The sequence below is a fragment of the Rhamphochromis longiceps genome, linkage group LG15 (assembly GCF_057381845.1).
Source record: "Rhamphochromis longiceps isolate RC_006_pf linkage group LG15, R_longiceps_female_GT1.1, whole genome shotgun sequence".
NCBI lineage: Eukaryota > Metazoa > Chordata > Actinopteri > Cichliformes > Cichlidae > Rhamphochromis > Rhamphochromis longiceps.
The window spans coordinates 36,870,418-36,895,315 of record NC_140571.1 but is presented as its reverse complement, the minus strand read 5'-3'; the positions used below and the strand labels follow the sequence as shown (position 1 = coordinate 36,895,315).

Genomic DNA, 24,898 nt, shown 5'->3' with positions numbered 1-24,898 from the left:
GTGTTGAAGAATAAAAGAATAAAGGTAAATATTGACTTTCATGCTGGTTAGAATTGTATAGACTCTGTTTTTTGCTTTATATTCTGTATTTTCATGTATGTTTGCACATGCTTCGATATATATCTGCACCTATTTCCCATTTTACTTGCAAAATATAAAGAAAAACGGGTAGCTCAAGACCTTTGCACAGTAATGTAAATAGTTTAATAGAAAATGAAAATAATATTCATTTTTGAAGTTACATCTTCAGCGCAGGCAATGAATGGATTTATATTTTTCAATTAAACAAATAAATAAATGAGCAATTTAAAAAAATCTTTCAAAAATGTATACTGCCTTTGTATACATTTTTGTAGCTTTTCGGGGGGGGTGCTGACGTAATCACGTCACGTCTTAGGCTGCCTGCGGAAGGAGGGAGTACCTCCGGTTTGGTCTGTGTGTGGGAGAAGGAGCCGTCAGCTCTGCGGGGTAGACTCTCGTTCTAACCCTGTTCAAAGTAAAGACCGAGAAAAAGAGGCAACGGTTCCTCGTGAACGGGACGGGAGATGGATAACAGTAAACGGGCTGTGGTCGTTACAGGTTTGGGCTCTTTTATCCGCTGTCGTTGTCTCTTTTGTCTGTTGAGGAAAAGTTGAGGAGACTAAAGCTGCTCCATTAATGGCGTCAGGTCGTTCCTGCTCCACTCTGTTGCAACTGTACAGAAAGGAACGAGTTGTTTTGTGGGAGTTTTGACCCTTTAGAGTTTTGGGGGGGATGCATTATTGACGCTACAGGCCGGTTCGGTGGTCTCACCATTGTTTTAGATGACTTCAGCTGAAAGGCCGCAGACAGTAAACAAATTACTCCTCCAAAAACAAGCGCCTTTTGTGTTGTCTACACATTTGTTTTGCTCTATGGCTACGGTATCATATTTGTTTCTAAATGCTTTCAAATAGCTCGTGTTCATCTGAAGTATTAGTCACTAATACTGAGCACAATACCATATGGCAGCAAAGGTAATAATGCATATATTTTCATAAATATTAGATGTTGTTAGTTGTGACTTGGGACATTATTGAAATTATTTCAGTTTAAAAAAACTGATATCATAGGAGTTATGTCAGTAATCGACAAAATATAGATAGATGAACAAAAGATAAAGGTGAAAACACAATACAGAGAGATTTTAATAATGAACCGTTTAGCCTAAATTATTGTTTTTTATTCTTTATTGCTTTGAATTATTCGTATCTTCCTCTGTCCAGTTGTTGTGTGTGATGCCTTTATAGATCTGTGGCTAAAAATACATATCCTATTCCCAGATGGTGACTAGGTTCCACTATTGATAAGTTATTGAATGAGTTTCTTTATGCTAGTTCATCCTGTTTAGTCTCATTATTTTGCATTATGGTAATCTAGTGTAGACTTAGAGCTGCTGTTCATCAACCAGTCTCTGTGTTGTATTTCAGAAAACTTATTTTGCATCACTTGCGATTCAAAGTTACATCCCTATGTAATAATCACCAATTTATAATACTTGTTAATATAACAAGTACTGTGTATGCACATATTTGTTTATCTAAATCACACTCCGATGCAATTTCAAGTCCAGCTATATGAACATATTTTCGTTAGTGCAAACAGCAGTGTTAAATGGTGACGTTTGGCAGAACAGACACATTAATTTGCTGTTTATAGACACAAAGGGGTGCAGAAACGTGTCTCCCCAGCTGATAGGAGAAGTGTAGATTGCCTGGGAACAGCACCTTCACAATAGCAGGCTGGCTGGCAGCTGCCGGCCCCTCACTCTGCTCCTTTTCATCAGCCTGTCAGACTGACTGATCCCCTCTCCACCCAACCCCCAGGGACCCAGTGACCCTAGGATAGACAGTGGGGCGGGGGAATCCGTGGTAGAGCCTTATATAAACAGCCCCGAGTGAATTTCCATGGGCTGCTGAGATTTTACCGTTTTTCATTTGCAGTTGTGCATCAGCGGGTCTTTATTTTATTAATAATGAGGTGCATTCTTCAAAACAACAGTTTATAATTTCAAACAACAGGTAATTACATCTCAGTCATGCTACTGAAAAGGATGTTGCATTTGACATAAAAGACGAAATGTATACCTTTATATTGCAAATCAGCATTTCAGTCAACCCAAATCTTTAACGGCCCCCTTTTTCCATTAGAAACTACCTTTAAGGTCATATCAGTAGAAGCATTTAAACAAATAAATAAATCTTATAAAAAAGTCTGTTTTTGCAGACACCACAAACATAATCCACATTAATTCAGCAGCTGACATCTTTTGCAGGTTTCGGGCCATTTGGAGAGCACACTGTCAACGCTAGCTGGGTAGCAGTACAGGTATTTATTGGCTTTCTTTGTTTGTTTGTTTCATTTTTTTAGCATCTAATAAAGAGGTAATAATTTGCAGAATTGGTATTTACACTTAAATGACTTTTGGAAAAGTCTATTTGATACAAGTTAATGTGCCATACAGTTAAAGTGTGTGACGGTGTTATTTTTATTTATTTATTTATTTATTTATTTATTTATTTATTTATTTATTCTAGCTCCAAAAATGCTTTTCAAAAGTCTTGAAGGTTGTCATGTGGTTTTTGCCGACACTTGGAAGATGTTTGTGCGGCAGTTCTGCGATGCTGACAGCCGGCTTCGTACTATGTAGCAGTGTTAGTCAGAGGTTTTGTGGGGGGGGATGATGGTGGTTGTCAGGGTGTCTAGACGGACTTGATAAGGATATTAAAGGCAAACAAAAGGGCACATTGTGGCAGGGTTACAGACGTGGTCAAATAAGCCTCCTTTCAATACAGCTGGGAGGTCAGTGTCCAGGGCTATTTGTCCTGCAGGGAGACTGGGGAAGCTGTTGGGTTACTGGCTTTGAATTTGATACAGATTTGTTTGTTTTTATATGTGAAGTCGGTGTTTGGCATATTTTATTTCTTGATTTTGCTTTTGAAGAAGCCTGAGTTTGGGGTTGAAGTATTTGTTCATTCTGTTTGCCAAGTTGACTGTAAAATTATACCATTTGGGAATGGCAAAGCATTAAGAGAGCATGAAGTCAGTGATGTCAGTGAGCATGAAGTAAAAATGATAAGAGCATAGGCAAAGGAGGCAGCCTACAGTATCCTGTAAAACTACTTTCAGCTGCTCTTTTATTCACAAGGGGTCGCCACAGCGCGTAGCGCCGCATGACGAATGCATTTCATGGCTTATCTACTGCAAGTTTTGTAAATTATCTAAATTTAACTGAAGAAGCTGAAACTGATGTTTCAACATGTGGAATGATTTCTAAACTTCAGGTTTTAATTTTACTCTGACAGGAACTGAAGAAGCTCGGGCTGGGCAGTGATGTGAATCTGCATGTACACGAGGTTCCTGTTGAGTACCAACAAGTCCAGAGTTTGGTTCCTTCATTATGGAAGCAGTATCATCCACTGGTAAGAGGAGAGCCTAATTTAACCTGACAGCATTATTGCGCTTTAAGACTGCCGTCCCCCAACCTTTTTTTGCGCCACGGACCGGTTTATGTCCAACAGTATTTTCACGGACCGGCCTTTAAGGTGTTGCAGATAAATACAACAAAATAAAACCAGTACCAGTACCAAAAAAGATGTATTCGTAACACACGGGAAAAGACCCAGGGACACAGACTTAACCATAAAAACTATTAAAAAATAAATAAAAATAGTGCTAAAAACTAAAATCATGAATTTCACACCCGAGCCTCAACTCTTGCGGCCCGGTACCAAACAACTGGTCCGGGGGTCGGGGACCGCTGCTTTAAGAGTTAGAAGCCCCGATGAACAATACAATGAATTATGGGCTTGAAAGTGCCTTTGTTAAAAGCTCGCTATGAAGGGGCTACATTGTAAAATTCTGCTTGAGCTTTTATCTTGAGTTTCCTTGCTTTTTTTTGTTTCAGTAAAATAATCCTAGGCCCTGTTTCGAGAGCATGGATGCCTCAGGTGTAAGGGAAGCCTACAATAGTCTAGTCATTCTGACTTTGTGTTTTTATTGTTTTCTTTGTTGGACAGTTGGTAGTTCATGTTGGAGTTTCGGGTATGGCCACAACTGTCACGCTGGAGAAGTGTGGAAGAAATCATGGTTACAAGGGCCTGGACAACAGCAGCTTCTGCCCCGATTCACAGTGCTGCGTTGTTGGAGGCCCAGACTGCATCAACTCGATCATTGACATGGAATCGGTCTGCAAAAGAGTGAATGCATCAGGGCTGGGAGTAGCCGTGTCTGTCTCCAGAGATGCCGGGAGGTCATTATTTAATGTGTTTTTTCTCTTTTACCAAGTTGTGTATCTTTATCCGTCCAACTGTTGCATGTACTGCTCACATGGCGGTACTTTTAAATAGAGATGGCTAGCTCAGAACTCGGCACAGATATGTTGCTATGATTGTAAATACTGAGACCTTATCAGCGTTTTCTGCTGAAGTTCAATTTTTGGAGCCTGACTAATATTTTTTTTTGTTTTTTGAGGCAAATGTTTGAAAGAAACTGTAATCACTATTTTTACTATAATGAGAGATCGAAAACAAAGTTCCCAGTGATGAACAGACAGAGAACTTTGACTTGAATCTGAGCTTTCTGGAGTTTATTTTTATATTTTCTCATGGTTTGAATTTAGGCTTTTTGAAAGTTTCTACACTAGGCTGACAAATTAGCTAGTTGCTAGTTGCAGTGATAAATGCACTTAAGCTGCTAAACTGATGCTTTACTTTAAGTAAAGTCTGTCTTAGTTGAATCTAGAAGTTTTGACTGAAGCTTTAAGCTTTAGATTTCAGAGGCAGCCTGAAATTGTTCTGCTAGGCCACAAACAGCAGTGTTTCTGATATACTGACAGCTGTCAGGCTATAGTAATGATATAAACAGTAGTCACGTTATGCAGTTTGGCCTTTGGGAAAAGGCAAAATATGTTTACTGCTGTCAAGGTCTAGCAGTGACATAACAATGCTTCAGTGTGACAGGTAGTGATCAGGGCCCTTTGAAGGTATGTGCACGGTTGAGTGGCTCAGCTGAGAGGCGAGTTTGCGTCATGGAAATGCTGTTTTATTGTTTGTTTGTGTTATGGAGTCAGTCTCTTCATTTATTAAATACCGTGCTCCCTTCTTTGACAGGTATCTCTGTGATTTTACCTACTACACCTCTCTGTACCTGAGCCACGGCCGCTCTGCCTTTATTCATGTGCCTCCTCTTGGAAAGCCTTACAGTAAAGAAGACCTGGGTCGTGCACTGCAGGCCGTCATCCAGGAGATGCTGGAGCTTATGGACCAAGCTGAGGGGAAGATTCACTGCCAACAACACTTCCACTAAGTGACCTCCATATACCAACTAGCCTCTCCAGCTCTTACCACACAAGAGAAATTGCACTTAATCACAAGTAGCCAAACCTCCCCCCCCCCTTTTTTTAAACTGTATCTTTAATTGGTAATAATGACACTTCACAGTATAATCTGCTTTCAAAGTTTGTCTTGCTTCTTTGCTTCTTGCTTTGCTAGGCCTGATTCTGTTACAGTCTCATTGTAACGTAAGCTTTAAAAGAACTGGAAGCATTCTGACATTGGAGCAAAATGTGAGGAAAAACCAGATAAACACAGGAGCAAAATGCTGCTTGTGTTGTTCACATGCGGACGCAGCAAGTGGTCTCTAATGTGGCAGATATTATAACCTGTAACCCCAAATGTGACTCCTAATAATGCACCTTATAGGGGTAGGGTTATTAAAATTATTATAGAAGACACATTTGGGGGAAACTGTAATCATAATGGTTCTTTCTCTGATTTTTTTTTCTTACTTGGTCACAATAGGTTTCACGTAGCACACATAAAAGTCTGCATTATGGATTAATATGAAACATCCAGCAGTAAACTGCTCATTTTATTTTCCTTCACATATTCTCCTCTCTGTATTCTAAAGCTTATCTGTGCTTTTCTCATTTATATTGAATTGTTTTCTTGAGTCCTTTTTCTTTATAAGAAGTTGTAAATTTGCCTTCTTTGACAAAGGTTATTTAAATCAGGGAACGGGTTGGTTCCAGCTCACATTTCCCCAGTTTGTCGACCCAGTTCTGACAGAAACACCCCCTTCTTTCCACCCCCCACCCCCACTGAGATCTGGCCCCGGGATGTGCAATGTTACTTCACAGATCTCATTCATTGATTCAGTGGGATAATTATGTCATACATCAAGGCTGCACAACTGGATTTTAACTGTAGAAAGTCTGTATTAAACTGTAACAGATGAGTTATATAGAGTGAAGTAGTTCATATCATGTAGCCTTGTTGTTAAAGCGCACTTTGGGCATGACTCTCCCAGACTCACTGGATGGTGAAATAGTGACACTTGCTGTGATTTGTGTCTGAGGATGCCTGCTGGCTTTGACATTGCATATTTTATCTTAAACCTTTTGGAAATCATTCTTTTGTGGTTGTGCAGCTCTAACTGTTTCCTTGATTAACTTTCTGTCGTTCCTGTCATTAAATCAGGTGTAGCTGCTTATTTTATCTGAGAATCTGATTTGATGAAGTTGGACTTGGCTTTCAGTCAGAATTGGGCCTCCTGTCTTTTCTGTAGCACTTGGTTTCTTTCTTTTCTTGTGTATTTCAGTTTTACTTGATCTGGAATTTGGACAGCATTTCTCAAGCAATGTGAAAGCTTCTGTTTTGTTTTTATTTTCTGTCACTTTAACTTGTGTAGCTTTCTAGACCTCCATTGTCAACCCTTTTCCTCACGGTGATTATGACGTAGAGCAGGAATGCATGGCGATGGCAGTAACACTCCCAGAGTAAATGCTCTTTTTTTCTTTTTTTTTAAAAAAAAAATTGGATTGTGTTGTGTTTTGTCATCTCGATCACTCCCTGGCTCCTGAGAATCTGACTGCCTACACCTAACACAGCTTCAGTTCAAGTAATTTTGGCCTGTAATCATTTATATACTGCTAAATACAGTGTTCATGCCCCAACGATAGATCTGCAGTGGTGTGAAAACGTGTTTGCTCGCTTCCTTTTTTTTTTTGTATGTTTGTCACACTTAAATGTTTCAGATCATCAGACAAATTTAAATATTAGGCATAGATGACCCAAGTAAATGCAAGATGCAGTTTCTAAATGAAAGTGTTTATTATTTAGGGGAACCTACATGGCCCTGTGTGGGAAAAGTGATTGCCACCCAAACCTAGTAACTGTTTGGGCCACCATTACTAGAAACAACTGCAATCAAGCGTTTGCAATAACTGGCAATGAGACTTTTACAGTGCTGTGGAGGAGTTTTGTCCCACTCATCTTTATAGAATTGTTGTAATTCAACCACACTGGAGGGTTTTAGAGCAGAAACTGCTTTTTTAACTTTGCCTAGGCCACTCCAAAGCCATTCAGAGTTGGACTTGCTGGTGTGTTTTGGATCATTGTCCTGCTTCAGAACCCAAGTGCGCTTCAGCTTAAGGTCACAAGCAGATGGCCGGACATTCTCCTTCAGGATGTTTTGGCAGACGGCAGAATTCCTGGTTTCATTTAGCACAGCGAGTCTTCCAGACCCAGAGGCACCAAAACAGCCCACCACCATATTTTACTGTTGGTATGATGTTCCTTTTCTGAAATGCTGCACAGAACATTTTCCTAGCTCTCTTGGGGATGATCAAGATGTTTTTGGCAGATGTGAGATGAGTCTTTCTCTTGTTTTTGGTCAGCAGTAGTTTTCTCCTGGAACTCTCCCATGGATGCCAGTTTTGCCCAGTCTGGTTCTTATTGTTGAATCATGAGCTGTGGCCTTAACTAGACAAGTCTGTGATTCTTTAATTTTATTCTGGATTCTATTGTGACCTCCTGGATGAGTCCTTGCTGTTCACTTGGAGTCATTTTGGTGGGCCAGTCACTCCTGGGAAACGTCACCACTGTTCCAAGTCTACTCCATATGACATAATGACTTTCACTGTGGTTCACTGGAGGCCCACAGCCTTAGACATGGCTTTGCATTCCTTCCCAGACTTTATTGCTCAGGTGTTTCTTTAGATTGTGGCATGATGTGTTGCTTTTTGAGATATTTTAACCTGCTTCACTTTGTCAGACAGATTATAGTTAAGGATTTTTTTTGATTCAACAGGTCTGCCAGTAGTCAGGCCGGAGTCTATTTAGTGAAACTGAACTCAGCTTTCCAAAAAATGTGGTTAATCGCAGTAAATTCATGATTAACACATAGGGCAACTACTTTTGGATAATTTCTCTCTCTTAATCAGTGAAATCATCATGTAAAAACTGCATTTTGCATTTACTCAGGTTATCTTGGTTTAATAGGTGACAAGTATAACAAATATGTAAAACACTTGGAAATCAGGAAGGGGACAAACACTTTTTCACACCACTGTATCTATGTCATAATACCTGACACTGTGTAGTGCTTCAGTAATAATTAAGCAAGTTGGTGCCATTAAATTTGAGTAAATTGCCGTTTTTAGCTTTGTATTTTGTTTTAATGCTGTTCTGTACATCACAAAGTGAAGCACGGAGCTGAACATAACTGAATTCCATCTCAGACCTAAACTTTTTTATCACAGCTCATTTCTTGGTTGTGGTGTTTCAGAAATCTCTGATGTTGTTTTAGGTGCTGATATTTTACCTTGTGACTTTGTGTGTGCAGAGAAGTTTAAAAAAAAAAAAGAGTTGTGTAAGAACAGAATTTCTTCTCACAAAAGTTAAAGCCTCAAATTTACATGAGGTGACCTCTGACCCCAAACTCCCTCCTGTGCCTTGCTGTTGGGTATGTGTTTTATGAAAAGGCCTTACTAATTCTCAGTGGGTCAGGTCAGAGATGTAGTACTGATGCTGTCCTTGTGGCTACCTCAAAAAGTACTTTCTTTTTTTTTCTTTTTTTTTAATATCAGTGTGTGCTCTACCTGTGTTTTGGGAGTATCCTCTGAAAGGTATGCTCTTCAGCTTCATTAACAAAGCACTGTTACAGTAAGTAATCCTGGCTTTGTAAAGGAAAGGCTTTGAAATAAAAGAAGTACAAGTGATGTTTGTGCTTTTCCATTCAGTACTCACTCCTATTGAAACCTTGTAATTGACATGTTGGTACAATGACCATGAAAGGCCTGTCACAGTTATTACCACGAGGCTCCACTCTATTGTTAATGACATCTACATGATTGTGACTCACCATCACAAAACACGGGTCACAACTCACAATATTATGAAGAAGTTAGGTTGCCTATATCTTAATCAGATCAGATCTCTAGCATCCTCTTCAGTCACACATGCCCATCACTACATCCATGATCCTTCTCTGTGGTCTATCCTAATATACCCAGCCTTTTTCTCTAACTTTGTCTCCAAACTATTCAGCCTAAGCTGTGCCTCCTTCTCTTGGTCACTAACTTTAACTTTGTCACCTCCACTTCTGCCTCCTGTCTTTTTTTCCCCTCCCGTTTCATTCTTGCTGCTATCCTCCTGTCACCAATTCCATTTGATTCTGTTTTATTTATATAGCACCAATTCAAAAAAGCATTGGAATATTATATTGGAAGATAAAGACCCTGGAATAAATCCCCAACAATCATACAACGCCCTCTGGGCAAACACTTGGCAACAGTAGAAAGGAAAAACTCCCTTTAACAGGTAGAAACGCTCAGGGAGAGGTGGCCATCTCCTGTGACCAGTTGGGGGTAAGAAGAGGAAGAAGGGACAAAAAACCTAATGTGGAAGAGAGCCAGAGATTAATAATAACTTATGATTGAATGCAAAGTGGTGCATAAACACAAAAAGTGAAAATGAGGTGACTGAAGAAGAAACAATGTATGATGGGAAGCTCCCTGCAGTCTAGGCCTTTTGCGGCATAACTAAGGGAAATTTCAGGGTTGCCTGATACAGCCCTAATTATAACCCTTTTAAAAAATCAGTTTTAAGCTTAATATTCAAAGTAGAGAGAGTGTCTGTCTCCTGAATCCAAACAGGGAGTTGATTCTATAGTGGAGGGGCCTGAAAGATGAAGGCTCTTCTTCCCATTCCACTTTTAGAAACTCTAGTAGAACCACAAATTCTCTATTTATGCGGTATGGTACTGTGAGATCTTTAAGACAAGTTAGGACCTGATTATTCAAGACCTATTACCTGTGGAAAAATCACCTGACATTCATCTTTATCCTATGTTAACTCTTTCTCACCTCTCTGTCCATTGCTTTGCATGGTTGACCCCAAGTATTTCAACTCACCCACCTCCTCATTGCATCTTGACCTTTCCACCTGCCTCTCTCATTCACAGGCATGGCTCACTCCTATTAACGTTCATTCCTCTTTGGTACATACCTTCATATCTTAGTGCTCTCGTAGACCTCTCATTTGATTGAATTCTTTAAAATACATTTTGGCATAGGAGCCATCTAAATGCTCACATTTAAGTTACTTAAGCAGACCCTGCCTTGGTTGATACTATTTTAAACAATTTTGCTGTTAACGTAATTACCTAAAACTCAATGATAAACTCGTGGGACCGAGTTTTTACTCGTTGCTATCCATACAAAACATACTAAAAACACGATTAGATTAAAAAAAATTTTAACCAGATTTGGACACAAATTGGGAATCATGCAATTTGTATAAAAAAAATTAAAAACAAAACCTACTGAAAAAACTGTCAAAAGAGCTAGGAGTATTATATGTATTAGTATTGCTATTTTTAATGGATTTCCTCACAGCGTTTCGTGACGTTGCTTTGAGACCCGGATATGGGATCAGAGTGAGAGCTCTTCCCTGTAGAGACCTGTCTGTGAGCTGAGCTCCAGCCTCCGGTGAACGTCACACGTTGGGGAAGTCCGTCACCGCGGCTGTTGGACCTGCTGCAGCTTTCGAGGTTCCGATCGGTTCCATTTTTTTTTATTTAGGTTCAAACTGAGACTGTTAACGTCGGGCTCTAAACCAATTGTCGATCAACGAAAACGCTTTGGATTTTAACTGTCTTTATACTAATCCCGGAAACCCGTCAGTAAAGCGAAAGTTGAGAGAGTCGAGATGAGCGTGGAGGCGTACGGGCCGAGCTCCCAGACCCTCACCTTCCTGGACACCGAGGAAGCGGAGTTGCTCGGAGCGGACACCCAGGGCTCGGAGTATGACTTCACCGACTTCACCCTTCCCAGTCAGACGCAAACTCAAGGGCAGACACAGAGCCAGCTGGACAGCCAGGTCTGAGGTTTTCAATTTCACAGGAAGGCACGAGAAAGCGCGCTTTACTGACGCTAGCTGTAGTTAGCTAGCTGACCCAGCGCTACCTGTTAGCCCGCTAAATTGGATAGCATTACTTAGCTCAGTGTTAGCTGGGTTGCAGCGTTAGCAAGCCCCCTAACTAAACTTCTGAAGTAACAGTAATTGTATTTTTATCTTTATTTTGAACTGTGTTAGGTAAACTAAACTCGTGAGCGTAACTGTAAAAATCATAGAGAAAATTCATGAGCGCTGACAACCTGTCAACTTATAATTTAGTGGCTCTCTCAGCGCTGTGTGCCTGGCTGCTAATCGTTAGCGGTGAGTTTGTTCAGTAAAGCAGGTGTTGTGCTGCAGGTAAATGGTCCCGATGAGGGTCTTCACAACGGTGGAGTGGATGATTCCGTGGCCAAAGCCAGCCAACTGTTGGCCGAGCTGAACTTTGAGGAGGATGAAGAGGACACGTACTACACCAAAGACCTGCCCTTGCACGCGTGCAGGTACGCTGGAAAAAATCGCACCGTGGCAGGATGTCAGCAGACTGTGCGTTACCGATGAACTGATTGCAGTACATTAGTTAGTGATCGTCATCTACATCACTAGTATGCTGTACAATTTTTAGCTACTCCCAATGGTTGAATTGTAGTGCACTATCAGAGGTTTATAATTTTAGTGCTACGATACGATTCACGTGGCCCTGATGAAATGTCAACCAGCTTTAATACTTTTCACATTACTGCTTGAATCTCATTCCTGTTTACTTTCATAATCCTGTAAGAATACTAAACATTAAATTGACAGTGCAATTTAGGTAAAAGCTTTTAATAAGAATTGGCAGTTAAATATGCAATTTAAATGTATTTAACTCTCTTAAATTGGCTTTCTGGGAGTGTTTGTGTGCATTCTTGTTGAAACTTATGAAATACTGTACATGTTTTTGACACCTATTGAATATGAATTAGCTTCAAGAGTCCTGCATGTATGGCGGCAACATATTCCCATGACATTTCATATTTGTGTTTGAGGCATGTGAGCATGTAGCATTTGACAGGGTCCGTATAATATGCTGACTCCTTTGACATCCGATATCATGTGTGTACAGTTGGTCTTTTGCTCTTGTTGTGTTTGCTCTGAACACTGCTGTGGTTGTTCCTTACAGCTACTGTGGTATCCACGATCCAGCGTGTGTGGTGTACTGCAATACCAGCAAGAAGTGGTTCTGTAATGGGCGTGGCAATACATCCGGCAGGTGCGTCGTCAGCTTGTCTTTATTTAATTGCATGTAGGAATCGGAAAGTGAAACTACTAATAACCTGAAACGATAACAATGAAATTTTCACACACTTCTGCCAACACCAGCCATATTTTGACAGACAGGTCATGTGGCATGTGTGTAATGAGAGATCTGTGAGAAGTAGATGGCAACTCTTGTATTTGCATTGGTTGAACAGAGGGCGTGTTCAGGTTTATTTACTGTAGATGCTACCAAGCAGTGTAATAGGAATCGTATCCTATTCACAGCCTTTGTTCATAACTGTGAAGTGGGCCGTTTCCCACTTTTGCTCTCGGGCTCAGTGTCAGTTTTTTAATTTTCTGTTTGGTTTGACTTCCATTGTCTGCCTCGCAGCCATATTGTGAACCATTTGGTGAGAGCGAAATGCAAAGAAGTGACTCTGCATAAAGATGGGCCGCTGGGCGAAACCGTGCTGGAATGTTACAACTGCGGCTGTCGCAACGTCTTTCTCCTGGGCTTCATCCCAGCAAAGGCTGATTCTGTGGTGGTGCTACTCTGCAGGTATGTTGCTGGGGACTGTCCTGATTGAAGCAGGACAATATTCTACCTCTGTGAAGCTTGATCTGAATATTTACATTTGACTCTGGAAGTTTATGATAAAGTTCTTTTCTTCTCAGTTATTTAGGTTTCTCCCCCTTACTTTAGACTTTAGGACACTGGTAAAGAGGCCTTGAGATGCCTGAATAATGAGATAGACAGGAAAAAATGGCCAACAGATGAAGGTTCATGAACAAAATTGATGAACCTTTTTATTTTAATGTATTTTTGCTAAAGAGAGCTCTTCTTTTGCAAAATGGAATAATTTAGGGTAAATAATCTTGTCAGAAATTTATATGAAACACGTATTTAGAAATTTTTAATTGACCTGTGTATTGCAGCCCCCCCACATAGGCTCATATTTGTTTTCAGACATATTAAAGCAGCTCAAAAGAGACTCAGAACAGTCAAGAAGATGTTCTAGGTTTTTTATGGTTTTGTTTTTTTTCAAGTTAATAAAAAGAACTGGGCAGGCTTTGCATAAATGTTATGGTTTTATATTTTTTACCTTCAGTGGTCTGCTTAGACTGACTTAGCGACCGTGGCTCAGGGGGTTGGGAATCGCATCTGTAACCGGAAGGTCGCCGGTTCGATCCCAGGGCTCTCTGTCCTGGTCGTTGTGTCCCTGGGCAAGACACTTTACCCTACTTGCCTACTGGTGTTGGCCAGAGGGGCCGATGGCGCGATATGGCAGCCTCGCTTCTGTCAGTCTGCCCCAGGGCAGCTGTGGCTACAACCGTAGCTTGCCTCCACCAGTGTATGAATGTGAGAGTGAATGAATAGTGGTACTGTAAAGCGCTTTGGGTGCCTTGAAAAGCACTATATAAATCCAATCCATTATTATTATTATTATTAGGATTAATTGTTCATTGCTGTTTGTGAAGGAGGTTAATGGAACTTGCTGCTCTCGTGATACTTTCTCTTCATGGTGGAAGTGTGAGAAACTCTCTGCTTTTGCCCTCTGATCAACAGAGTTCAGCACAGACACAGAGCTGTGTGTGTACATACATTATGTACTATGGCAGATGAATAGAGCTACAACACTTCTGGACTGTTACTTTCTGTTTGTGCTGGAAGTGGGAAATAAAGTCCCCAGCGTGGATTTTTCTGTCACACAAACACCAATGTGTTCAGCGAAGACGGAGCCAGTGTTCTGACTATAGCACATAATATGCACTATCAATCAAAGTAGTGAACAGGCAGTCAGCTATAGAGTCTGCAGCTGTTGTCTCTGGACCGCCCTACTAATGTGCATTAAGCTTGAAATAGAGCTTGCGGCTCTGACAGTAAACATAACCCTCTGTATGGCCTCATGGACTTGCAGTAAGAAGTACTGTGATTTAACAGTAGTTCGATTAGTTTGAAACCTCCAATACTTGGCCTGAATTTTGTGCCTCCATTCAGGCAGCCCTGTGCCAGCCAAAGCAGCCTGAAGGACATCAACTGGGACAGCTCGCAGTGGCAGCCGCTGATCCAGGACCGATGCTTTCTGTCCTGGCTGGTGAAGATCCCATCAGAACAGGAGCAGCTTAGAGCCCGTCAGATCACGGCCCAGCAAATCAACAAGTTGGAGGAACTCTGGAAGGTACGATCCACTTGTATGCCTTTTGCTCTTTCAGGGCTTGTAAGAGTGTTGACTTTGTTTTTATTGTTTTTTGTGGTTTTCCTACAGGACAATCCCACTGCCACCTTGGAAGACCTGGAGAAACCTGGAGTAGATGAGGAGCCCCAGCATGTACTGCTGCGTTACGAGGATGCTTATCAATACCAAAATATATTTGGCCCTTTGGTCAAATTGGAAGCTGACTACGACAAGAAGCTTAAGGAGTCACAGGTACCTGAACATGGTTCCACACAGAGGTGCCTGGAATGTGGTTACTGGTGTTTTACTTCCAGAAATGTACATGGCTAAAGTTTTTAATCTTTAAAAAGCCTTTAATCATTTAATGATTTTAATGGTATGGTGAGGATTATTTTATTTTCATGCTGAAGCAGGATGTGATGATAGATTTTCCTGACTACAGATGCGATCTGAAATGTGTTTTTGTGGCATAAGGCACTTTTCTGATCAGGTGTTTTTACTTTATTTTCTGCAATATTGTCATAGCTGTGATATCTGTATTATTATTCCTGATGTTTTGATCATTTTTTCCTCCTTTTTCAGACTCAAGATAATATAACAGTTAGGTGGGATCTGGGGCTGAACAAAAAGCGGATTGCCTATTTCACTCTTCCTAAGACGGATTCAGGTGGTAATTCTCTAAACTTTCCTTCCTCCCAGTGGTTCTGTGGTACAGATGTAGCTCCCATCCTACTCCCCCCCCCTCAGGCCTTGCACGCAACCTCCCCCATCCCTGCATCTTTTGGTGGCATGTGTGCGTGTTTTGTTTTTGTTTTTTTGTTTTGTTTTTTTTCTCCTCTTACCTCTGTTTTGTGTTGTGGGGTTAGATGAGGGCACGGTATTGTATCATGTGTTTTCATAAACTTAGCCCTGTCCTTAAATACTTCTGTATGCAAGTTTCTAACTTGTGTCCTTTCACTTGACCCCAGATATGCGGCTGATGCAAGGTGATGAGATTTGTCTGCGGTACAAGGGAGACCTGGCCCCGCTGTGGAAGGGCATCGGTCATGTCATCAAGGTCCCAGACAGTATCCTTTGCACAGCTGATATGATCTGTTTCTTAATGTTGCCTTCCAGCGTGGCCCTTTACGGCAGCAGTGACTGTCCTAACCGAGAAGTACAGACAGCAAAGCCCACACTCACCCACTAGAAGTATGTTACAGATAATGCTGGATTTCCTTAATAGCCCGTGTTTAAAGACTATGGAGATGAAATTGCCATTGAGTTGCGGAGCAGTGTTGGAGCACCTGTGGAAATCCCCCACAACTTCCAGGTGGACTTTGTGTGGAAGTCGACTTCCTTTGATAGGTAAGCTGTTTTATGCCAGAGCATTTAGCGACATGGCGTACCAAAAGGTCTTTTCTTCCTTTCCTTTCATTTCCACCTCATGTTTTCAGTAGATTCATTGTGTCTTATCTTTTCTTTTTTTTGATTTGACTACCAGTTGTAAAGATTTCAGCTTAATTTAAATGCATTTGGTAAGCTATTTTTGGCAGTAACGGCTGACTTAGTTGTTTATGTCCTGCTGCAGGATGCAAAGCGCCCTGAAGACGTTTGCGGTGGATGAGACCTCAGTGTCTGGCTACATTTACCACAAACTCCTGGGGCATGAAGTTGAGGATGTCACCATTAAGTGCCAGCTGCCAAAGCGCTTCACTGCCCCAGGCCTTCCTGACCTCAATCACTCACAGGTCAGACTTGGACATCGTAACTCATACGAGAAAACTTTTAGATGGCCATAATCTCAGTGTAGGACATAGTGTAATTTTAGTTGATTTATTTACTGTACATTAGTGCAACAAAGACATTCATCTTTGTAAATTAATTTAGAAAACTCAAAGAATAAGAAAAGATTTCTGTTATGATCGGCAAAAAGTGTTTTGTGTTTTTGGCAAACTGCGTTTGTTTTAAGTATCCAGTTGATTTATTTTGTTTCTTGCATGTTCAGGTGTATGCTGTGAAGACGGTGCTTCAGAGACCTCTTAGTCTGATCCAGGGGCCTCCTGGCACTGGGAAGACCGTCACCTCTGCCACGATTGTGTACCACTTGTCCCGACAGGGCAACGGGTGAGGCAAAAATTGAGTTAACCCTTTTATACTTGACGCGTGTTATTATTCCAGTCGTGTAATTCTTGTTCCCTTTCTCTCTGTGGTGCATGTGTCCTGTAGACCAGTTTTGGTGTGTGCTCCCAGTAACATTGCTGTGGACCAGCTGACTGAGAAGATCGATAAGACTGGACTGAAGGTTGTCAGGCTGTGTGCCAAGAGCAGGGAGGCCATCGAGTCCCCTGTGTCTTTCCTTGCTTTACACAACCAGATCAGCAACATGGACAGGTCAGTAGCATGAGGGGAAATAGTCCTTCATTTTCCAGGTGTGACCATGTTATATCACAGATTTGGTGTTGTAATGTACTGGTGTAAATAATCTGATGTGTCTTTGTCTCCACAGTATGCCGGAGCTTCAGAAACTACAGCAGCTAAAAGATGAGACTGGCGAGCTGTCGTCTGCTGATGAGAAACGCTACAGGGCTCTGAAGCGCACTGCTGAGAGGGAGCTGCTCATGGTGAGGAGGTGTTGGTTTTCACTTTAAATGCGGCTGGAAGTCGGCGATTTCAGGCATTCTTGGTGCAACAAGTGATTTCAGTCAAATGTTGTTTGCCTCTGAGAATTATTCTGCAGAAGCAGTGGCCTAATTTATACATTTAATTTTTAACTACAAGTTGTGGTGCTGATCACTGAGGGCAGCAGCATTTAAACATCCACCACATTAGTTGTCCACATCCTTAGTTGCCTCTCCCTATTATAGACAGTTGCTGCTACACTACTGTGTAGCTAAATCCTGCAACTCCACTGGCCTCAGCCAGTCAGCACATGACAGTACAGGAGAAGAAAATATCCCATTTCAACTGGCTGTCTGTACCAGTCCATTAAGATGATTCAATAGCTTCTTCAACCTGAGATGCAGATAATGATCATAATTTCCTCTTTGTTGTCCAGAATGCTGACGTAATCTGCTGCACTTGTGTCGGAGCTGGAGACCCTCGTCTGGCCAAGATGCAGTTCCGTTCGATCCTGATCGATGAGAGCACCCAAGCCACTGAGCCCGAGTGTATGGTGCCCGTGGTGTTGGGAGCAAAGCAGGTACAAAACCCAAACAGCTGCATTAGTTCCCAGCTGCTGCTGTTTGCTTTGGTTTCTGTCGTTTTTTTGCATTAACAGTAAATGAAGAAATACTTTGGCACATGTCAACTAAAAATGTAAAGCTTTGTCATTTAAACTGTAGTAGCAGCTACTGTCAAGTATTAAAACTTTCAACAGTCTGAACATTAATATCTTGTCTTGTGTTGTTAAACTAACCAAAGCGTCACACTTATGTGGCTCTTCTTCCTCCACACAGCTTATTCTGGTGGGTGACCACTGCCAGTTGGGTCCTGTGGTGATGTGTAAGAAGGCGGCTAAAGCAGGTCTGTCGCAGTCCCTGTTTGAGCGCCTAGTGGTCCTGGGGATCCGGCCGATCCGCCTGCAGGTCCAGTACCGTATGCACCCGGCTCTCAGTGCCTTCCCCTCTAACATTTTCTACGAGGGATCCCTGCAGAATGGCGTCACTGCAGGTTTGTTACGATCCGGCAGTTCACTATCTGGTTTGATGAAGGAGCAAATTGATTTCCACACTGATTAGTAGAAGATCCACCAACTTATAACTTAACAATAATTAGACCGTCCTGTTCTCCTCAGCTGACCGCATCAAGAAGGGCTTTGATTTCCAGTGGCCACAACCAGACAAGCCCATGTTCTTTTACGTTACTCAAGGTCAGGAGGAGATTGCCAGCTCTGGAACCTCGTACCTTAACAGGTAAGTTCTCACATTTTGTTTGTTACTTGGTGGCATTTCACTTCAATCCTACTTAAATTTGCTGACGTAATTTGTTTTGGCCCCTGGTTTAAAGCAACTGTGGACGTGATTGCTTTTTTTTTTTTTTTGCATCAGTTTGCCATAGTTAACTTTAAATGATTGTCCCAATATTGATACGATTGACTGTTTTTTCAGGACTGAAGCTGCCAACGTGGAGAAAATCACCACCAGGCTGCTGAAGGCGGGAGCCAAACCCGATCAGATCGGCATCATCACCCCGTACGAGGGTCAGCGCTCCTACCTGGTCCAATACATGCAGTTCAGCGGCTCCCTGCACACCAAACTCTATCAGGTATCACTTATAACACAAATGCAAAAATACCCTTTTCCAGCAAACACTTTATAGTTACACACAGATATACCAGGACAACATCAACATGGAGCAGTTAGGAGTAGGACGTCCCGTCTCCTCCACAGAGGAGATGGACAAAAAAGAAAGTGAACAACTGGAGAGCCAGAGTTGAGAGTAGACCAACATGAAGTTATTGTTTAAAGTTTAGCACACGACCACTCAGATTTGGTCCTCTGTTTTTACAATGCAATTTCACCTTTTATCGTGATTCATTATAGCAAGTGGAAATTGCCAGCGTGGACGCCTTTCAGGGCAGAGAGAAGGACTTCATCATCCTGTCTTGTGTTCGAGCCAACGAGCACCAGGGAATTGGCTTCCTGAACGACCCTCGCCGTCTCAACGTGGCGCTGACCAGGGCCAAGTAAGAACTGTTAAAATAATCACAGTGGACAGATGAAGCACGGCTCAATCGATCGTGCGTTTCTGATTTGAATGACTCATGTGTCAAATTTAGCTTCATTTTAACGATCAGGCTATATGAACACACACTAGATTGACTCTGTTCTGCGCACACAACATTTCACACTGTGTGATTTGTGTAAGCTGCAACCTACCCCTCATCAGTTGTCTTATGTCTGAAGGTATGGTGTCATCATTGTGGGCAACCCCAAGGCGCTCTCCAAGCAGCCACTGTGGAACAACCTGCTGAACAACTACAAGGAGCAAAAGGTCCTCGTGGAGGGGCCCCTAAACAACCTGAGGGAGAGCCTCATGCAGTTCAGCAAGCCCCGCAAACTGGTCAACACCATCAACCCTGTGAGTAGGACGCGTCATACATTTTTTTTTTTTTTTTTTAAATTTTTTAAATGATGTATGAATCCAAACTAATACTGGGAATTGGCACCTGAGTAACAGTGGAAGTTGAGTTAAAAAGTAGTTTAGGATCGTGATACCTTTCCATTACTACCTGCTTGGATTGACTTGACTCTGTTCGACTGGCATTCCATTACAACCTAATGTGCATGGTCGTCGTCACAGCAACGCGGCCAAGCGTCCTGTGACGTAAATTAGTATCCAACAAGATGTGTTTTTGTGAACAAGATGCTCGTGACTCATTGAGTGACGCCATTGACCTGCTAATCGGTGGCATGCACAGTTTGACATCCTCACATTTTAGTACCTGGTATCAGGTGGCGAATCGATCAGAGTAGGTACTAATGGAAAAGGGGCTCAACCTTTTGGTCACAAGGTGTTTTTGTGTCTTTGCTGTCTATTTGTTTTTAAATGTGTCTTGTTTCTCTTCTGATGAGGAGTGTTGTGCTTAGCAAGTTGAGGAGAGTCTGATTAAAGGTGTCAACATTCACACCTGCTTTGACACGAGGGGGTCTCCCAAAACTTGTGCCATGAATGTAAAGGCTGCATGCATCCAGTCAGCTGTCACAGGAAGTAAACTGAAGGCAGCAGTGGTTTTGTTGTTGTTGTTGTTGTTGTTGTTTTTTAAGCTGGTTAGTGCAAATCAGTCCAATCTGTTCTAAACATCACCGGTGTTTTCCAGGGAGGACGTTTTATGAGCACTGCAATGTACGATGCCCGTGAGGCTCTCATCCCTGGTTCTGCATACGACCGGAGCAATGGTAATATGTCAGCTTTTTTTTTTTTTTTTTTTTTTTTTAAATCATGCATGTCATGTCTTATCGATACTGATGATCTCTTTCAGGTGGACGTCCATCTAATATGTACTTCCAAACACATGACCAGATTGGGATGATTGGTGCAGGCCCAGGTCCCATGGCTGCTATGAATATTCCTATACCCTTCAACTTGGTGATGCCACCAATGGCTCCACCTAGCTATCTAGGTCAGCCCAATGGCCCTGCTGCAGGTACGATAACAGCAAAAGGAGAAGTGAGGAAAGTTTGTTTTTCATTGAAACTGCAAATCTAAACCTAAGAAGGAGAAAAAAAAAAGGGGGAGAGGGAAAGTTGATAGACCTCCTCCAGCATTGCTCGGACTAGTCCCACCTCAGACTACCTTAATAACGGCACGCAGACGGGTTATTCTGGATGTGTTGTTTTTTTTGTTTGTTTTTTAATGTTCAGTGATTCCAAAAAATTGCTGCTCACTGAGGGCATAATTCAAAGTCCTTCAATGATATTTGATAACTGTCACTTCTCATGCCTTATACCTACCCAGCATAATGACTTGACAGGTTGTGATTTTATTTATTTATTTTTTTCCTTCCTCCCCCTCCTTAAAGGGCGTGGAGCAATGAAAGGTAAGCCTGGGCGTGGTGGGCGGCAGAGGGTCCGTGGTTCAGCACACCAGGGTGCCTGTCAGGGTAATGGACCCAACAGTCAGGCCAGCCAGGATGGAGCCTCCCAATCCTTCTCCCAGGGGCCACTGACACAAGGCTACATCTCCATGAGCCAGCCCTCACAGATGAGCCAGCCTGGCCTCTCCCAGCCGGAGCTCTCCCAGGTAACGCGTCACTGTTGCTTAAAGAAAGGAGATGCAGCAGAGAGTAACGCTAATTTAATGACAACCAAGTTTAACTGCTGCCATAAATATCATCAGTGTTGCTGTTTCATTAATAATCTCTTGGGTTGTGATCATGCATTAATCCTCTGAGAAATTTTTGTTTTGAAATTAACCTGGAATGATGAGTTGCTACATATCTTTTAAAATCATTATAAATACCAGTCTCCTATCTAGACCAGAGAAACTGTATTCTAATCCAGATTCATTCAATTTAAATAAATAAATAAAAGCATTACTAAGATTGAATTAGAAAAGGTTAAAGAAAAAGTTTCCTGTCTAAACACTTTGCAGTGTTTTCCACCTCAGGAACTACCAGGCGCTTTTTGATTCGCCATTGTGTGTTCTCACTTTGCAAAAGTTCTGCAGCAGTTCATTCAGGGCTGTTTTCAGGGGAGATAAAACTGCTTGCTCAGGGGCAGGTACGTCTGAGTGTCCCTTGAAAACGTCTGGATGACTCTCAACACTTATCGGTTAAACTCTGAAGGCGTCGGTGGACAAACTTGAACAATCTTGGATGGAAAAACAACTGATTTGTGTACCGTTATGTCCTCCAGGACAGCTACCTGGGTGACGAGTTCAAGTCCCAAATCGACGTGGCTTTGTCCCAGGACTCGACCTACCAGGGTGAACGTGCGTACCAGCATGGCGGCGTGACTGGACTGTCGCAGTACTGAAGTGTAAGTACATGAACTATGTCTTTAGCTGCAGTGTAGTGTCAAAGTATTCAGAGGAAAGCTGATCTCATGACTGATTGCCACAAGCTTCAGGTGTCTCACTGATCTTGGCTAACTTACAATATATTTTAAGTCCAGTTTCACATAAAACTTTGTGAAAGTGCCTGAAACCTCAGGAATCATCCACTGGAAATGTTATATAATAATTGACTTGTGGATGAGCTAAAATCACATCAGGCATATAAAACATGTTATGCAAAAGCTCTAACCAGCTCAACTTTTCTCATCCGTGTTGTCTTGCAGGTTACCCAAAGAAGGGAGCTAGGCTTGAGCTGAGCTTAGTTCATCAGCTTTTTAATCTGGGAAATAATAAAAACATAAAATGGATACCTGTTTTCCTCTGCTACAACCGAAGCACCACCAAGTGAAAGCGACGGGATAGCGAAACCAAACCAATGACCAGCGAGAGAAACAAAGAGGGTAGAAGAAGAGAGCACGAACAGACAGGCAGGGAGATGGCATAAGAGGCCGAGTGAACAAGTGAGAGGCAGGAACCAATGCCCGTGAAGGAGGGAGGTCGAAAAGATGGCGGCTTGTGGTCGGGCTGCTGAGGGAAACACGAGAGGTCCAAACGGTCTCTCATGGGAATCCAAATGAGGTTGAGCTCCAAATAAAATAATCTTCCCAACACCTTCCCATCCACAGCGTCTGAGAAAAGTTTATACGCTCGTCTTCAGGTGAAGATCGTAGATTTTCAGCAGAATTTGAAGAAACCTGGTTTCACGACCTGGTTGCCGTTCTGCTTCCCCATGCTTAAAAGCTGGTTGACTATCAACCTGTGCAGTGCCCTGGACTGTTTTTAAAATTAGGTTTGACATGGGAGAAGCGTGCTACCTACTGTCTTCTACTGGACCCTCCAAACCTCAGCAGCCTCTAAAGAAAGCGGCAGTCGACGGACCCTCTCAGAGAGGAACGACAAACTCTGTTTCTGTGTCTGAGTCTGATATTGAAAGGCCTTTCATTTGCCTTGAGAACCACTGGCTCGTTCACAAGGTCTGCAGTGGGGTGGTTTCGACCACCCGTCAGTGGTGGAGGGGCATGGGGATTTCAGACTTTTTTTTTTCTCCTTCGTTTTCAAGACATGAGACGCGAATCCCGACGATGGCGCGATCATCATGGGACAGTTTACCTTTCTTACCACAGAGCACAAAATTGCAAAAAAGTCATTGAAACTATCAAACGTGACCAGCATTGAATATTCAGCTCGGCGTCATTTGATGTTTCAGCAAAGGCTTTTTTTTTTTTTTTTTTCCCCTCTTATTTTAATCTTTCAGACGACGGCGTCTTTGACGTCCCGCTGTCTTTTTAAAACACCCTGTGTACGCTTACATTGGCAAATGCTTGAATGCTTTTGCTCTGAGTGATTTTCTCAGGGGATTGTGGACTGTCCACACTCATCACGTGAATCCCTGCTTAAGGTAAGAGAAACTAAACGGGGACATTTAGATGAGGCTAACAGGCAGTCGTGGCGATCAATCAACCGCAAGAAAGTAGAAGAAAAGGAAGGTGGCTGAGGCAGAGAAGGAAACATGTTAAAGTCAAAGTTTTAGGGGAAAGAGTGGACTTTTTCATACCAGATGCCACTGTGTTTTCCACCTTAATGAAGCCATATTAAAGGTCACGTTGACCACCCAAATACAACGAAAGCTAATCAGGTTGAAAAGAAGTGTTTGAAATTCAGAAATGAACTTGACCCGAAAGACTTTTGGTTCCTGTGGATTCAAATTGTTCTGTTATTAACCCCCAGTCACTCACAGCAGAAAATGCCACCCAGTACTGATCGGGCGGTGGCAGAGAGATGAAATAAACAGCGAATGAGACCAGAATCAGTGCCTATAACCGCTCACCCTCAGATAAACAGCCGCAGCACAAGCATGAATGTAGTTCCAGTCAAACGACCAGCATTTCCAACAACCTTTCTGACACCAGAGGGCTTAAGAAACCCACAGAAAAGGACTTGTTTTATTTATATATTTTTATTGTTTGAATAAAATGCGAGTGAGTCTAGCAGCTGGGCTGATTGAGGGGCAGGGGATACAAAAGCCACCTTCCTTCTCTGTGAGGTAAAAATGGAGGTTGTTAGATTTTATTTTCCCCTTCTGTGGCTGTTTGATTTGTGCTGAGCAGTTCCTCCTGAGTTGATCCACTTTGCTTTCGTCAGACATTTTGCTGCCGTGTGCATCGTTTCGTTGTGTAGTTTTACTGAAATATGGGATATCTATTTTTTTCGTAGCAACTTGCTGAGTACAGGAATGAGCGGGACGCCGTTTCCTTTCTTTTTTTTGTATCTTCTCTTCAAACTGTCCGAAGGATTGTAGTTTTGTAACTTCTTCCAGGAATGACACTTTCTGAACACAGCAAGAATGTACTGCACCGTTGTTTCTCACCTGCTTCTTATTTCTGCACACACGTGACAATCATGTTGCGCTTTACATTGTTATGTTTGAGTTAGAAATAGTTGACATTTTAGCATATCAACTTGTTCCGGTGAATCCTAATGTGTTAGCTTTAAAAAAATGTTGCCGTAATATTTTTTTCCTCCCATCTTCTGAGCTCCAGTCAATTCCAACATGTGCAGCAATCATTGAAGATGTGATTCTGTTCCACACAGAGCGTTCATTCACCACGTCATTAGGCCGAGATTTAATTCATGAATTAAAGTCTCAATGTGATGTAAATACATATTTGAAACAGTCTTATTTGCAGTGACGTTTCATCACAAGATGCTGATTCTCTTGTTAAACTGAATCAATAAACGCTGTCAACTTCA

General features: G+C 42.0%; 2 protein-coding genes across 4 annotated transcripts; both read left to right on the top strand.

Annotated features, from left to right (window-relative positions):
- The first annotated feature begins 424 nt into the window (after positions 1-424).
- Positions 425-8,781, top strand: LOC146653086 (pyroglutamyl-peptidase 1-like). Its single transcript, XM_085382051.1, has 5 exons — positions 425-579; positions 2,294-2,346; positions 3,324-3,440; positions 4,038-4,270; positions 5,130-8,781. The coding sequence occupies exons 1-5, from the start codon at positions 546-548 to the stop codon at positions 5,323-5,325; spliced, it is 633 nt and encodes a 210-aa protein (XP_085238177.1). The 5' UTR covers positions 425-545; the 3' UTR covers positions 5,326-8,781.
- A 2,000-nt stretch (positions 8,782-10,781) lies between these two features.
- LOC146653085 (regulator of nonsense transcripts 1) lies at positions 10,782-24,898 on the top strand. 3 transcript variants are annotated; one of them, XM_085381297.1, is made up of 24 exons: positions 10,782-11,180; positions 11,556-11,698; positions 12,358-12,447; positions 12,826-12,993; positions 14,434-14,614; positions 14,702-14,863; positions 15,194-15,278; positions 15,580-15,678; positions 15,850-15,958; positions 16,182-16,341; positions 16,599-16,717; positions 16,820-16,984; positions 17,100-17,214; positions 17,649-17,792; positions 18,049-18,262; positions 18,387-18,504; positions 18,700-18,856; positions 19,135-19,277; positions 19,498-19,672; positions 20,412-20,490; positions 20,574-20,738; positions 21,114-21,334; positions 21,949-22,071; positions 22,372-24,898. In XM_085381297.1, exons 1-23 carry the CDS (start codon positions 11,010-11,012, stop codon positions 22,066-22,068), a joined length of 3,303 nt encoding a protein of 1,100 aa, XP_085237423.1. In that variant the 5' UTR covers positions 10,782-11,009; the 3' UTR covers positions 22,069-22,071; positions 22,372-24,898. The 3 variants fall into 3 exon arrangements, with proteins under 3 accessions (XP_085237423.1, XP_085237422.1, XP_085237424.1); XM_085381296.1 differs by having other exon boundaries at positions 15,194-15,281; XM_085381298.1 differs by having other exon boundaries at positions 15,194-15,320.